Source organism: Telmatherina bonti (genome assembly GCF_933228915.1).
Source record: "Telmatherina bonti genome assembly, chromosome: 19".
Classification (NCBI taxonomy): Eukaryota; Metazoa; Chordata; class Actinopteri; order Atheriniformes; family Telmatherinidae; genus Telmatherina; species Telmatherina bonti.
The window spans coordinates 6,057,448-6,074,670 of NC_136617.1; the positions used below are offsets into that span (position 1 = coordinate 6,057,448).

At 42.3% G+C, this 17,223-nt stretch overlaps 1 protein-coding gene across 1 annotated transcript in view; it reads left to right on the forward strand.

Annotated features, from left to right (window-relative positions):
* The window catches only part of nfatc1 (nuclear factor of activated T cells 1), a 58,206-nt gene that overhangs the window by 10,271 nt on the left and 30,712 nt on the right, over window positions 1–17,223 (forward strand). The window contains exons 4-6 of the mRNA XM_079259179.1: window positions 3,004–3,206; window positions 6,319–6,491; window positions 8,667–8,807. Of these exons, the coding sequence (XP_079115305.1) occupies window positions 3,004–3,206; window positions 6,319–6,491; window positions 8,667–8,807 (517 nt within the window). The remainder of the gene's footprint in view (window positions 1–3,003; window positions 3,207–6,318; window positions 6,492–8,666; window positions 8,808–17,223) is intronic.

Below are 17,223 nucleotides of genomic sequence, written 5' to 3' on the forward strand. Positions count from 1 at the left end.
TATAAACTTTTTTGTTTGTTGGATTTTTGCTGCATTAATGCAGAATTGTTCACGTTCCCAATGCAACAATTTTATTCAACACCCCCAATGAAGTCCAGCTTCATCATCTTCCCTCTGCGCAACAACTGGAGTCTTTTTATAGATGTAAATGTCATTATTTCTGAAAGTCATGCGTCTTTTCTTGCCGCTGATCAGATTCAGAGTTCTGCATCATGTGAAAACTGCTGTCAGGCTGCTGGGGTCTTGCTCCCGTCCTCCTCCTTCCTCGGTCGTGCCTCGCGCAGCTGGAGTCTCGGCATTCCTCTTGTGGGTGATAATGCGATCGACGGAGGGGGGCGAGGCTGCATTTCCAGCATGAAGCTGCCCGGTTGGAAGAGCGCTGGATTTACATGACACTAATTTTATTGCATCAACAAATCATTTCTGTTTGCTTCTTTATGAGACAGGTGAAAGAGAAATTTTCCTCTTTTTTTTTAAAAGATTATTTTTGTTTTTCAGATTATTTCTTGTGAAGTGATCGGATTTGAATATTTCTGTCTGACTAGACTTTGTTTTACTTAATGATCCAAAGCAGATCATCAGTAATTAGATTGTGTGTGTTGGCTTGTGAGTAGGCTTCTCCACTTCATGGCCGTCCTTCCTGCTGCCTGAATAGACAGCATTGCTAGGCAGCAACCCATTTCCTTACACAAATACACAGGCTCTTAACCCTGACAGGGATCCTCCTCTAAATCACATGTTGTGCCTCCTCAGTCTGAGCTTTTCGCTCTCATTGTGGGCGCTCTCGCCTCGAGTGCTCCCATTATGTAAGTGAAAGCTGCGGTCTTTATTTCAACATTTCCACACAGATTGTTTCATCTGACTCTTTTCCACAGTGGCTTATAATTAAGTGTGACTGAAAGTCTGTGTCTGATACTGACAAGGATGCTGAGGCATACATATTGTACATTTTAAAGCTTTTTGTCCGCCATGTGTACGGAAGCCCATTTCTGCCAAATAAAGAAGTCACAAAGAATTTCATAATTATGAGAATTGAAAAAGTCATTATGATAAGATGAAAAAAAAGTCATATTTATTTATTTTAAATATAATTTAAATTTCATAACAGCTCTTTAACTCTTATGACTTTTTAAATCTCATAGTTAAGAAATTTTATCTCATAAAAACTTTATGTGCCTTGCTAATGACTTTCTTTCAGCTTTTTTCATCTTTATTTATAAAGCTCACAAAAATAACTGAGGCATAAACAAAATGTTGTTAATTATTAGACTAAGCGTCACAGAGAAGTAAAACATTGGACAAGGAAATTACTTTTTATCTTGTAATTGTGAAATTGTTTTTTTTTTTAAGTGGCGGAAATGGACTTCCTTACTTACCAACTGAATTTGTCAAGAAAAATAGATCCTGAAATGCGACAAAGAGAAAATATTTGACTCTAATATCACGTTTTGCTTTACTTCATGTCTGACTAGAGGCAATTTAATTTCATTGAACTGAGTAAGAACAGAAAAACTTGGATTGGAGCAAGTTTGGTTGTTTGGCTAAATAAAAGGAAAATGTCAAAGTATTCTTCTTTTTCACAAGTTTTTTGGTTTGAGGGCGGAACAGCACCTTTCCCTACCATATTCTTACACTTCAGGAAACTTCACTTAACTGAACATAGATTCAGGTACCGAACATCGGAGCTTACCATCCAAACACCAGCTTACTCTGAGATATCTACATTTCCTTCATCTTTGCCCACAGACAGTCAGCACGATTCCTCCTTTAGGAATAAGCTGGTCATGAGTCATGTGTGGAACCAGCCCCGGTTGTTAAACAGTGTACCACAAATGGAAAATGAAATAACAGCCAGCTGATGGGTGGTGGAAGTGTCTAAATCAGTCATCATTCCTCCATATTGATTCTGTAACCCTGAACTTCATTGTTCCTCAGTTTTCAGACGCTAATGTTTTAGAAATGTTGCTCATCTGGACATTGGTTTAATAAGATCAGACGAAGAGTTTGGATAATTCTGCCGCTGGTACTAAATGCCATCATTAGTCTCTGGCTAATCCTCTTAGCTTGTGCTAGTTAATTCTCATAGCCAGGACTATGCCAGACAACTAGTAGCTGCAGGTAGTTGGCTAAGTCAAGCAGTGGAACAGCTACTAGCTAGCCGCTAGCTCCTGATGAGGTTGTTGGAGTGGTTACTAGCCCGACTTTGATGCAGAGCTTTAAATGTTTGGTCTGTGTGGACAAAATGCAGTCTCAGAGCAAAACAAGAGTGCAAAATGGATGAATGAATCATTCAGTATCTCACTGCTATAAAGTTTATTTAAGCTAGCCCTGTTCTCAGTGGACTTTAGCTTTAGAGTCAGTCTGGACAGATAACGTACAGTTGTGCTCATATTTATTCATTAAAGAAGGAAAAAAAACAGCTGCATGTAAAATAAGCTGAAATTGACTAAAGTAATAATCAATAAAACTTTTATTAAAATCATGACATTATTTTCTAATTCTGGTTCAATAGAAATATTTTTTTTTAAAAAAGCAAACAAATAAGATAACTTATTACATATTCCATCAGTCATAAAGTAATATTTAGTTGAACAATCTTTTAATGTTTCCGCTCCAGTCAGGTGTTTTCTGTTCCTCTCAGTCAGTATTTTGTCCCACTGTTCAACAGAAAAGTCTCTAATTTGTCCAGGACCAATTTGGGTTTTTTTTTTCTCTTTCTTCAACTCAATTAAATGAAAAAGCAGTGTCTTATATTACTAAATTACATTTTTGCACATTTTTAGTTATTGTCCCTTTTTTAAGTCTCCAGTTATTTGAGTGACTGTTGTAAATTCAGCCTTTTCTTTAATGAAAGGGGATGAATACTTATGGGAACAACTGTACATAGCTCAGATGCCTGGGTAGGAGCCAAACCTTCAATGCAGGGGCAACTCTGACTGCTGGGTAGCGCTGGACCAGACAGGGCAGTTTGATTGAAACTCATGATCTGATGTGCTTTCTTAGCTCCACGGCTACATGGAGAGCGAGCCGCTGACCCTGCAGCTGTTCATCGGTACAGCTGACGACAGGCTGCTGAGGCCTCATGCCTTCTACCAGGTCCACCGCATCACGGGCAAGACGGTGTCCACGCCAAGCCACGAGGCGCTGCACAACAACACCAAGGTGCTGGAGATCCCGCTGCTGCCGGAGAACAACATGCGAGCCATGTGAGTAACAAGAAAACCACGTCCGATTCGTCTGGAAGACTCAACATTGGCTGCGTTTCCATTTCCGCGAGAATTATGCAAAACCTAAATATCGCAATGAAACTGCACCTTCATTTAGATAAAGCTTCCAAATATTGCTAAAAAAGTTTTTAGGCTCTCATTACATGGTTTTTAAGGACATTTCCATATAGAAGTATGTTGCAGAAGTGTAATATAAGTGTAACCGTGATATAAGTAAATATGGCACGGTTTGTATGGGCGGTGAAGGACACGGAAATGTTTTTACAGATGCTTAAAGACAAAAATATCACTGCCACTACCTCCAGAATTGCCAAAAACCTAAATATCGTAATAAAAAAAAAACGGCAATGAGAACATCAAGATATGGAAAAACCTTTCAAATATCCCTATAAAGGTTTTATGTTCTCATTAGGTGGTTTTTCAGATATTTTCATATAAAATTTTTATCACAAAAGCGTAACAGAAACGTTTTTTTCGCATTTATATGCCACGTGATATCATGTGTGTGATGTATTTTGGGCTATTAGGGGATCCGAAGTCTAAAAGCACCCGTTGCCTTGTGGGTAATCCTCCCATGTTGTCATGTTAGCCGCTAGCTGTGCTGCAATAAGTTACATGTGATGTTAAGAAATGTTTTATGTTCGGTCGTATTCCAGGCCTCATTGTTATATTTAGTAACGTTAAAAATAACAATGTGACCAGTTAAATATGGTGCAGTTTTTATGGACAGAAAAGACGGAAATCTTTTTACAAATAAAAGAGAAAAATAAAACTCCATCCATGATAACAACAGAAACAGAAATAACAACAAACAACAGAAAAAAATGCAGTTTAAGGAAGAATTAGAAATGAGTGAAATGGGAAAAGTCATGTCCATCACAGCAAATGGAAAACCTTGAAACAACCTGGACATCTGGCATCAGCTGTTATTCTGGTAAAATCTCGTCTGCGGATGGAATTTGACCAGAATTACGGCTGATGCGTAATTCCGGTAAAATTCCAGTTTCCATTCAAATAAAAAACCTGAAAATCATAATTGTTCTTGGTCAAAATTTTATGAAATATGACATTCATTTTGCGAAAAATTGTATCAGAAATGCAGCTGTTGATTCTGTTATCAATCTGATGTTGATTCTATCTCTAATCCTGCATCTGTTCATCCTTTTTCTTACAAGAAATAAGCCATAAAACCCTCATTGTAGCGAGTCAACACAAGCTGCTCTGCTAAAAAGCTTTTCACAGTCGTCATATTAAAATCTTTACATGGACTTTGTTCGCTTTGTGCCGCTGAAACCCCGCCAGACTTCCCAAACGTCTGTGAGCATGCATGACTCCTTCAGGGTTTGGGTTTTGAAAGCGTTGCCCTCCGTACACAGACAGCAGCTTTCTCGCTTTATAAGCATCAGAGATCGGGTTTCTGTGGAAGTTCTGGGGGTTTCTGTGGGAGCTGCTAGCATCAGCACTTTCTGGGTTTTAATGGATGTAACACAAACTGGAAGATCTATGCTGCCACTTCAGCTCAGGATATAGTTTCTGTTTTGTTTAGTCTTTTTTTAAGAGAAGGTGAGAAGATTGTGGGGGATTTAATCATTTTTACAGTGTGGCATGTATGTACATGGTTTACAAAGCTGTGCATGAAACAGCCACTAATAGATATCAGAAATAACTACTGATGGTGATTTAGAGGGGAAAATGCGGTGGTCAAATTAGCTTTTTGCTGACAAGCTTTTTTTGGGGGGGGCAATGAGATGTATTGTAAACAAAATTAGTCTTTTCTTAATGGTTTTTGTGTTGAATCTGCAGAACAAGACTTACAAGTTCATTAGTCACATTTACTTTCTCCATGAAAACTTCAACCTGCAGCTGTTTAGCTTGAAATGAGAAGCTAACAACTCCATGGAGAGGTTAGCTGAGAGCTAGCCGTAGCATCCCTAGCTCTAGCTAGCCAGTATTACTACACCAGTTTCAATTAAACTGTAAAGTAGTTTCCTAATTATTCATCCTTTAAAAATATCTCCATTTGTCTGCTCATTTCTGTGAGATTTTCTCCCTGTGCAGGTACAACTACTAATGTTATGTAAGGCTGTTAACTTCATGTTAGCATTTAGCGATGTTGCACTGCTAGTACAAGATCAGTTTTAACCTAATGTGCAGAAACAATAGTTATTTTTTAGAGGTTGTGTTTAAGGAACCAGACACCGACTCAGTTCATATAAACTTGCTCAAAGATTAGCTTAGCCCTGACTAAGCTAGTGCTACGGTTTGATAAGAGGCTTGCTAGGATGCTAGCTGGTTTTGAAGTTGCAAAAGCATAAAAATTTGGAGAAATATAGCTTGTAACTAGTCTGATTCCATGTATGAATGAAGAGAAATGGAGAAATCTCTGGCTTTTTAGTAAAAATGAAGGACCCAGACCAGGAGTAGACAGACCCCAGAGCCAGATTTTATCCATAAATCCCCATTTACTGTTTTAAAGCCATAGTTTTTAGTTGTTAATTAAGCAACTACAAGCTTGATTAATTTAGTTTTTACCTAAATTATTAAAGATGTTGTTTTCTTTTCTAAATGTTCCCTTCAGGCACTGATTGGGCACCTCATACTGTGTTTGCGTGGGCGTAGAGCCGAACAGCTGGGGTCTTTAGCATACACACCTGATTGCTTCACCAGCGGAGCCGACCCTGGTGTCTGCAGAGAAGAATGTTAGGGAGTGTTCATATGTGTGCAAAAGTTGACATTAACTAGGCTTTGAGGAATGCGGCATCAAGTAGCTTGGCCGTGGAGATGCCAGAAAGCATCTGGAAAGGCTCCGATGAGATGACTGCATACAGACGGAGAGGGGTCTGATGAAAACTCCAGTTCTGGATGCCGAGACTCGTCATGTCATTACTAACACTCCTGACCTGATGGTGGTTTCTGTCCAGGCAGAATAAAGCAGATGCATTGAGGTAGAAAAGCTCGGCCGGTGGTGTTAGTCTGCCACTGACGTGACCACAGCCTCCCTTCAGGATCACACTGATCTCACGCTTTGATTTGACTGCAGAACCTTTTAATACGCACCCGACACACTCTTCTTCTGTGTCTCCACCAACAGAATCGACTGCGCGGGAATTTTGAAGCTGCGGAACTCCGACATCGAGCTGAGGAAGGGCGAGACGGACATCGGGCGGAAGAACACGCGTGTGCGGATGGTTTTCAGGGTCCATATCAACCAGGCCGGTGGCAGAACGGTGTCTTTGCAGGTTGCTTCCAACCCCATCGAGTGCTGTAAGTACAGCCTACCTGCTGCTGAAGTCATGTGACCTGCAGAGGCAAATACAATAAGAACATTACGGAGCCGAATTCATCAGTTCGTCCTTGAAGTCTCTGTTTTTTTATCCGTATAAAATAAATATCAGAAGATCAGTTTTAAAGCTGAATCTCTGCTTATGTTGTAATAAAATATTTACAAAATGAGATGATAAATACGAGTGAAAGCCAAATGTTGTTCATGTGATTGTGAGCTTGGTTTTAATGTAACAGTACTTTTCTGTGTAAATGCTGTTTGGACTTTTCTCAATAAACTCATGATTCCCAGCTCTGCACTTGAAGTGACCTTTCAGGATAAACGGCGGCGTGTCAGCCGCTTGGTGTGGTTCTGGCGCTGCTTGCTGCCACACAGATTAAGTCTGATGGAGTAAATGAAAGACAGTAGTTAAACCGTGGTCTGAACCTCTTGAAATAAACCATTGTTAGTTTCTGAGCGACTGCCACAAACCTTTCGCTAGATTTCAGACTGTTTGAGAGATTCACATGCAGAGATGAGGAAAAGACTATGAATCTGACTTTTAATTAAATCCGGAAGTGTCAGCATTGAATTGAAACAATATGAAGTTTTTGTAAAGGAAAAACGTATTTCTGCCAATATGATGAGAAAATAAACAAAATAAATGTTTAATGTTAATATCTTTTAGATATAAATTTCCCAAATTCTCACACAGATTAGAATAAAAAGTGATAAATTCTCAGTTTAAGATGCTTTTTAATTCAAGATTTGGACACTAAAGGGTTAAAATATAAATCTGTCTAAAGATCTTTATGTGTGGAAAGAAACTTTTTCTGAGAGTAAATCGGTGGAAAATGTGGAAGTACTCAGACATGACTTTTTAGATATTTTTTCCTTTTTTTGTGACAGACTTCCAACCATAGAGAAACTGTGACAGTTTCTCTATGGTTGGAAGTGATATTTGTAAATAATAGAAAAAAGAAAAAAGTTAAGTTTTTCTGAATTAAAACTGGGGTAGGTAATGTTGGGGAGCTAGCATGATGTGAAAGTAGCCCCGTTTTGGCTCCTCCCCCAGCATTGACCCCTCCCCCTGTATGGGCTCCTCCTCCTGTCTTGACTCCTCCCCCTCTAGTTCTGCTCCTTGCGTGATCTGATGCTTTTTTATTCGCAGTTTTTTCCACCAACAATTTTCTCTTTCTCGGCTGTTTAGCAGGAGGAGGCAAATAAACTGAGCCGGGACGGGAAATCCTTCCTGCATTTTCTCAGCCATGTTTGCCTTCCGAGTTTCTTCTTCACTACTTTGTATTTTCATTCCAACACGCTGTTTATATGCAGGGTGTGGCTATCAGGTATGCGCTGCAGGAGGGGGAGGAGGGGAGCCGGGAATCGAAGCTTAGGAAATATAAGAAATGAGCAACTCCATTTGGGTCGCAACGTTTGGATTGGTCAGAGTTTTTACAGTAAACTGAGGGGTCTAACTATATTTCTTATTGTTCATGATTACAGAATGTATAGACTACTATCAGGACGAGGAACCACTTCACCCAGAGGAACATGTCTCTGAGCAACGTTACCTACTGTAGCGTTAACGTAGGCTACGTACATTTCATTTGCATCAGCTTGTATCCGTGGAGCATACTGCCTCTAACTAACTGTTCTTGAAGAAACGTCCAGAATATCAGATGCGGTTTTCCATCTGAACAAGCACAAAGTCCGCAGGTGACTTCGCAAAGTGGACAAACTAATAATGATCCCATCAACAAAACTCAAAGTATTTCCCTGTGTCTCCATCCCAAACCAAAGTAAAAGTGAATTAAACTAAACAAACGCGACATGTTGGACCATCTCTGGATCAAGCCTGTTTATTATGCTTAGAAAATACAACAGCATTAATCTAGAAAAACAGCTTTTTTTTTTTTTTTTTTTTTTTTTTTTTTTTTAAATGAATGCAATACGCTTCTGTAATTTGAAGATTTTTAAATGTTTTTTATTTAGTGAAAATGGAATCCGTATCATCCTTAGAATTGTAATCTATATTTTTTAGAAAGGTTTGCAGCTTCACAGCAGCTGTGTGGACTAGGTTGTGCTCCAGCCCCGGTCTGGATCCTCAGGTCTGCGTGGGGAGTGGGTGTGTATTAGCTGAGCAATGAGACCGGTTTCTTCTTTCCCTCCTGCAGCCCAGAGATCGGCCCAAGAGCTGCCGCTGGTGGACAAGCAGAGCCTGGAGACGTGTCCCGCCCCCGGAGGGCAGATGATGCTCCTGGATGGACACAACTTCCAGCATGACTCCAAAGTGGTGTTTGTGGAAAAGGCTCAAGGTAAAGCTGGAGGCCTTGCTGATGTGTGTATGTGTGTGTTTTCCTCTGTGCTGCTGGAGAAACACCAGAACTGTTCCCTCCTCCCCGTCAAAATATCCTGGACTCCGCCAGACATGTGGTGCACATTAATGCGCCGTATTTTTAACCCAGTTGATTTACATTTGCAGAAGTTTCCATTGCCTGTTCAGCAGAGGAATGGATCCTGACTGCAGTGCGTGTGTGTGGGCGTGCACGCCATGGATGCACACACATTTGTGTGTGTGTGTGTGTGTGTGTGTGTGTGTGTGTGTGTGTGCGCTTTGCCGCAGTATTTGTTTGTCTTTTTCTTGCTTGAAGCTGCTTTGGTTTGGAGGCTGAGGCGACTGCTCCCAGATGTTGATACGAGGTTTACAAACAGTCATTTCCTTGATTAGCACTAGCGGATCAGCGCTAGCGGATCAGCGCTAACAGAGCAGCGCTAGCGGATCAGCGCTAGCAGAGCAGCACTAGCGGATCAGCGCTAACAGAGCAGCGCTAGCGGATCAGCGCTAGCAGAGCAGCACTAGCGGATCAGCGCTAGCAGAGCAGCGCTAGCGGATCAGCGCTAGCAGAGCAGCGCTAGCGGATCAGCGCTAGCAGAGCAGCGGCAGGCGCATCTGGTGGCTGGGCGGCGTAAACATGTGATGCTATCAGAGCCGTGACTCATTCAGAAGAAGAGAGAAGCCTTTTCATTGTTCCATCTGTGAAGTGCCCCCAGCTCGCCACAACACAGACGTGAGGTTGTTTATTGCGCTGGGACGTCGACCTTTGGCCCTCTTCACAAACTCTTTGTTTAAGTCTGAAGCCTCCAGAGTAAACATGCAGACCTGAGGCCAACAGAGAGCTTTTCTCTGGACAAAAATAAACATGCACAGCAGGTTGAGTCTCATTGTGAGAACCGACACATTTTCCACCTTTGTGTTTATAATAAAATGTTGACGATGATTTACCAGACGGAGGTGAGCAGCCTTAAAAATTAGTGATGTGTGATAATATCAGCTGATATTGGCATTAAAATGTGAATTTGTAAATTATCAGTGTTGGTTTTAACTTTTTTAATGACACAACATGCTCGTCTTATACCCCAAACTCTCCAGCTACGTCTCGTTCAGCTATTTCTTTCTTTATTTAATGGTTTACAAGTTTCTCTCCTGGTTCAGACTCGTATCTTATGCACCCGTCAGTCACACATGCTCCGTCATGAATCCGACCGTCTTTAGGACCTTGCGCCGCTCTGGGCTGGTCCTGATGGGTGTGCTCCCTTTTTTTGATGAGGGTTTCCCCGCATCTGGCACCAGTTTTAGATTCCTGGGCAATCCTACCATGGAAACACCCTCAAGCCAGGCTTCCACAACACTGCCCCCCCCATCTTTCCTCCATCCTTCCACCTCTCTATCCAAGCTGCCTCTGTGCCACCACCTCTCAGTTCATTAACTAAAGGAGCTGTGGCTTCCCTACAGATCTTCTTCACAGCTGCTCTCTCTATTAACAGATAGAAAACAGACACAGTAGAGACGGCTTTGCTGTCGGGGTGAGCTCATTCACATGTTCACATACAGAAGCAGAAAAATAAAGGAAAGTGCATCATACTAGGTTTGCATACTTCATGCACATGAACCAAACCCATAAAGCCAAAGAGTTGGGGTTTGTTGCCATGGTAACGCATCGCTGACAGATGCAAATGCACACATCCTGCGCTTGTGTTTGAAAGACAGGAAAGGATATTTTAGTTACATATTCCCTTTTTTGTGTGTTTTTGTTTTGCTACAAATTGACTCAAGCTGAAGGAAATCCCTGTTTCTAGTTGAGACACACGTGAACGCCGTCACCTGCACCTAAACACGAGATGTGAAACAGTAAACACATGTCAGCTTTGCTTTACCCTCGCCGTTTCCTGCATCAGTTGTAATAACTGCGATAGCATCGCTTCGCCTGTTCCAGCCAATCGCTCGTGACAGGTTAGCGGCCGGTTTGTAATCTGATCCGAACTCTGTCTCACCTTGCTGCTCAGGAAATGTCAACTCTGATAACTCACTCTGTCCATTTGGGAAATTAGGGTCTCGTTGACCTTCATTCACCTGTTTTACTGGATTAATGACCAAGGAGACGGATTGGGCCCAAAGTTCGCTAACAGCTAGAACTGTTTTCATTTGGAAAACAACCAATTTCCACAATCTGTTGCTTTTTTTTAAAATAGTTTTAAAGGTCATTAAATGATTTTTAAAGTTTCTTTTTATTAATTTTGTCGTAAAACATAGTATGACATGGAATTTGTTTGTACTTCCATCTTCCACCAAAACTAGTACCCTGTCAGTTTTATAGGATAAGAACACCCCTTATTCCCATTTTTATTAATTAAAATTATTATTGTGTTTGTGTGGGTCTGCTGGAAGAAGTTTGTATTTATTCATGTAAAAACAACAAACGTTAGATCCTGTCTCTTTAAGACTTTCATCCTGTAAAGTTCCAGTCTACTCTGATTGGTCAGACAATAATAAAAAAATGGTGCCCCTATCATGTGTTATAAATATTACTGAAATAGTTTACGCGTGATATATATGTTTAATTAGTTTTAACAACTTAAAATTATTGATAAAGTGGTTGGTTTGGTATACACAAAAACAATGATAGACTATTTTTAGAATAATTCAGCTCTTCACTGCATTTGTTAACAATGTGTTTTCAGTGTTCCGTATTAGCCTACATCATGTTGCTAGTGTGTGGTATTAGCCTACATCATGTTGCAAGTTCATTATTAACTTACACCATGTTGCTAGTGTGTGGTGTTAGCCCACACCATGTTGCTAGTGTGCGGTATAAGCCTACACCATGTTGCTAGTGTGTGGTATTAGCCTACACCATGTTACTAGTGTGCAGTATTAGCCTACAACATGTTGCTAGTGGGCGGTATTAGCCTCCACCATGTTGCAAGTGGTCAGTATTAGCATACACCATGTTGCTAGCGTGGGGTATTAGCCTACACCATGTTGCTAGTGTGCGGTATTAGCCCACACCATGTTGCTAATGTTTGGTATTAGCCTACACCATGTTGCTAGCGTGTGGTATTAGCCTACACCATGTTGCTAGTGTGCAGTATTAGCCTACACCATGTTTCTAGTGGTCGGTATTACCCTACACCATGTTGCTAGCGTGTGGTATTAGCCTACACCATGTTGCTAGTGGTCGGTATTACCCTACACCATGTTGCTATTGTGCGGTATTAGCCTATACCATGTTTCTAGTTGTCGGTGTTACCCTACATCATGTTGCTAGTGTTTGGTATTAGCTTACACCATGTTGCTAGTGGTCAGTATTAGCCCACACCATGTTGCTAGTGTGCAGTATTAGCCTACACCATGTTGCTAGCGTGGGGTATTAGCCTACACCATGTTGCTAGTGTGCAGTATTAGCCTACACCATGTTTCTAGTGGTCGGTATTACCCTACACCATGTTGCTAGCGTGTGGTATTAGCCTACACCATGTTGCTAGTGGTCGGTATTACCCTACACCATGTTGCTATTGTGCGGTATTAGCCTATACCATGTTTCTAGTTGTCGGTGTTACCCTACATCATGTTGCTAGTGTTTGGTATTAGCTTACACCATGTTGCTAGTGGTCAGTATTAGCCCACACCATGTTGCTAGTGTGCAGTATTAGCATACACCATGTTGCTAGCGTGGGGTATTAGCCTACACCATGTTGCTAGTGTGCGGTATTAGCCCACACCATGTTGCTAATGTTTGGTATTAGCCTACACCATGTTGCTAGCGTGTGGTATTAGCCTACACCATGTTGCTAGTGTGCAGTATTAGCCTACACCATGTTTCTAGTGGTCGGTATTACCCTACACCATGTTGCTAGCGTGTGGTATTAGCCTACACCATGTTCCTAGTGGTCGGTATTACCCTACACCATGTTGCTATTGTGCGGTATTGGCCTATACCATGTTTCTAGTTGTCGGTGTTACCCTACATCATGTTGCTAGTGTTTGGTATTAGCTTACACCATGTTGCTAGTGGTCAGTATTAGCCCACACCATGTTGCTAGTGTGCAGTATTAGCCTACATCATGTTGCTAGTGTGCAGTATTAGCCTACATCATGTTGATAGTGTGCAATATTAGCTTACACCATGTTGCGAGTGTTTTCTGGTTTTGCTATAAAGGATAAAGGTTGTCCGCCTCCTCCTCAGTCCATACACACCGCGTCATCTTTACTTGAAATCAACTCGTCACATGACCCCCTATGTTACATCTGGTGGCGTGTAAATATCAGTGTTTCATTGGACTTTAGGTAAATGGCATGTATGAAAATCCATGTCATGAGAGTGTAAAAACATTTTAGCGATCTTTGGGTTATTTTTTCTGAATGTAGGTGTTTCCTTGACCATTTTCTTTTGCAGTGTTTACCCAGTCTGTAAAAGTTGGGCAGTGTTTCATTTTGCTGCCTTCTCCAACTTTGCTGCACACCTTAAATCTTGGGTAGTACAGATAAGAGATCACTTCAGGAGAAATCTGCTGTTTTTCATTTTAAACTAAATAAAAAGTGTTTTACTCATGTAAAGGTGGGGGAAATACGTCTTTCTGCCAGGTTGGAGGGGTTGAGCTTTGTTCTGCAGTCAGTACAGCTGCTGTCTGATTATCTTTGCCTCTATATCTTAAGTAACCCTTCTCATTACTGACCACAAGCAAATTATTTGTCACATTATTGGCCTCTGATGGAATCGCCCATCCTACTTTAACCTCATTGTCGAGTATGCCATTTGGACACCCTTCCCTTTCCATCAGGGCCTTTCCCTAGCTTTGGTTAATCTAGGAAAAGGCCCAAAATAAAGTCAAATGAAAGTGTTTTGGAGAACCAGCATGGAAAGACAAATTTCACTTTGGCAGCTACTTCTCCAGAGTTAGGATTATTCTCAGTTTTCACACCTTCATCATCCAACCGACACTCGTCGATCTGAACCATCACACGGCAAAGACTTCACACTGAGCGTGTTGCCAACAGAGAGACCTTTACCCATCATGTCTCAGCTCCACAAAGTTCTTGACTTCTGCTCAGTCCAGAAACATTTGGGTTTGCCATTAGTTAATCGTTAGGGAAAATATTTTCCACTCTACTAAACAAACTTATTGCAAGACTTAGATGATGCCAAGTGGGAAGTAATGGAAATTCAAATCACCCTGAACACGCAGGTCTTTGCTACACATGCACAGCCGAGTTAGAAACAGGTTCTCGGTAAATATGTTTACACTTTGATGTGACTTTAAAAAAGGAAAGTACAAGTTTTCTTCTAGTAAAGGCGTTTGGTTTATGAGGTTGTATACAGCTTACTTGGTGCCATGTTAGTAATAATCTTATTCTGCTTGCAGTTCCGCTAATGTGTCCATTCGAACATTAAACTGTTTCACTTTATTATGGTTTATTCTGAAAAAGACAGCTCAGATGGCCTCTAGAGACATTTCCATTCCCAGGAAATTATATGTATAAATGAACATTAATAAGAAAATAAATTTTCTTATTAAAAAAAAACAAAACAAAACATGTAGAATATTAAAGTAGCCGAAGATTTAGAAATTAAAAACAACGACATGTATAGAAAAACCATAAATCTTTCATTTTCATTTGGGCTTGTTTTCATAATTATTCTTGTTTTTGGGGCAATGAGAGTAAATTATTTGTGCAGTTTTAATTAGATATGTTTTTTTTTGTTTTTTTTGTCTTTTTTTTTTAACCAAATCTCTACTTACTTATTGGTTTATACGTTGCTTTTAATGACTGTTGTGGTTTTCTGCCTCTCCTCCTCATATCTGATAGCGACTCTAAGGGAAGGAAATCCTTTGCAGAGGAAAAACCCGACTGAGAGAAACACTTTCACATGTGGCCTTCTGCTCTGAAAAGCTGCCCGTCTCGCTGTGAATTTCCCTGATCCATCAAAGTCCACTGGTGGAAATAGCTGTGTTTTCGCTGAACTACCCCTTCACCTGTCCTTGTTTTAGTTGATTAGTTGGAGATAAAGATGGAGCTTTCCACATGTGACCTCAGGAATTTGTTTGAACTGTTCTTGGCCTGTAAAACATCTGAAAAGTGGACTTGGAGATGCTGGATTGCATCTGGAAGTTTGGTCAGAACATCTGACTTTAAACGGCTGAGAGCTGAGCAGTGTGACGGTAATGCAGCGCGGGCGCCGTTAGCGTTTGTTTGGAGAGACGTTTGCTTTTCTTTGGTGGTCAGCAGGCCTCGGTTTCATTACATCCATAGAACAATGATTTCCACTTGTAGCAGCCCGGTGGTTTGGCTGCCTCCAACGCTTCAGAGAACAACGGCTGTTTTCATAAACAAATCAATTACAGCCACATAAACATCAGGGATTATGTTTTCATTAATTCCAGTTTATGACTCAGAAAAACAGTCTCCTTTTGGGGAGCTTGAGAGTTTTTCTTTATGAACAGACGTGAAACGTTGGGCGCCGCTGTCGCTGTGAGCGACGGATGTCGGCGTCGCCTTCCTCGTCTTGATGTGGCTCATTTTTCCTGCCTTCTGTCTGAACGGAACTCTATGAGCTCTATGTACAATCTTGGTCTCAAAAGAAAGATCATTACAGATGTTTTCACACAAAGTACTTCAAAATAAAGATGTGTTGCTGTGTCAGAGTACAGTCACCTGTAACAACGACAATGTAAATGATTATGTCCGAAAAGAAAATCACATTACGTTAAAAAGACAAGATATTATCTGCTCAATTCATCGCGCAATGACTAAAACAGTTCAAGGAATTCGTAAAATAGATTAGAATAGATTAGAAATAAGATTAGGATCTGGGGAGGTAGTCCTAGGAAATACTTATACACCTCGCTTCGTCTCGTTTCTGTCCCACGGTGACGAGACAGGCGTCTCGTTTCTGTCCCACGGTGACGAGACAGGCGTCTCGTTTCTGTCCCACGGTGACGAGACAGGCGTCTAGTTTCTGTCCCACGGTGACGAGACAGGCGTCTCGTTTCTGTCCCACGGTGACGAGACAGACATCTAGTTTCTGTCCCACGGTGACGAGACAGGCGTCTAGTTTCTGTCCCACGGTGACGAGACAGACGTCTAGTTTCTGTCCCACGGTGACGAGACAGGCGTCTCGTTTCTGTCCCACGGTGACGAGACAGACATCTAGTTTCTGTCCCACGGTGACGAGACAGGCGTCTCGTTTCTGTCCCACGGTGATGAGACAGACATCTAGTTTCTGTCCCACGGTGACGAGACAGGCGTCTAGTTTCTGTCCCACGGTGACGAGACAGGCGTCTAGTTTCTGTCCCACGGTGACGAGACAGGCGTCTCGTTTCTGTCCCACGGTGACGAGACAGACATCTAGTTTCTGTCCCACGGTGACGAGACAGGCGTCTAGTTTCTGTCCCACGGTGACGAGACAGGCGTCTCGTTTCTGTCCCACGGTGACGAGACAGGCGTCTAGTTTCTGTCCCACGGTGACGAGACAGGCGTCTAGTTTCTGTCCCACGGTGACGAGACAGGCGTCTAGTTTCTGTCCCACGGTGACGAGACAGGCGTCTAGTTTCTGTCCCACGGTGACGAGACAGGCGTCTCGTTTCTGTCCCACGGTGACGAGACAGGCGTCTAGTTTCTGTCCCACGGTGACGAGACAGGCGTCTAGTTTCTGTCCCACGGTGACGAGACAGGCGTCTAGTTTCTGTCCCACGGTGACGAGACAGACGTCTAGTTTCTGTCCCACGGTGACGAGACAGACGTCTAGTTTCTGTCCCACGGTGACGAGACAGGCGTCTAGTTCCTGTCCCACGGTGACGAGACAGACGTCTAGTTTCTGTCCCACGGTGACGAGACAGGCGTCTAGTTTCTGTCCCACGGTGACGAGACAGACGTCTAGTTTCTGTCCCACGGTGACGAGACAGGCGTCTAGTTCCTGTCCCACGGTGACGAGACAGGCGTCTAGTTTCTGTCCCACGGTGACGAGACAGACGTCTCGTTTCTGTCCCACGGTGACGAGACAGGCGTCTAGTTTCTGTCCCACGGTGACGAGACAGGCGTCTAGTTTCTGTCCCACGGTGACGAGACAGGCGTCTAGTTTCTGTCCCACGGTGACGAGACAGGCGTCTAGTTTCTGTCCCACGGTGACGAGACAGGCGTCTAGTTTCTGTCCCACGGTGACGAGACAGGCGTCTAGTTTCTGTCCCACGGTGACGAGACAGGCGTCTCGTTTCTGTCCCACGGTGACGAGACAGACGTCTAGTTTCTGTCCCACGGTGACGAGACAGGCGTCTAGTTCCTGTCCCACGGTGACGAGACAGACGTCTAGTTTCTGTCCCACGGTGACGAGACAGGCGTCTAGTTTCTGTCCCACGGTGACGAGACAGACGTCTAGTTTCTGTCCCACGGTGACG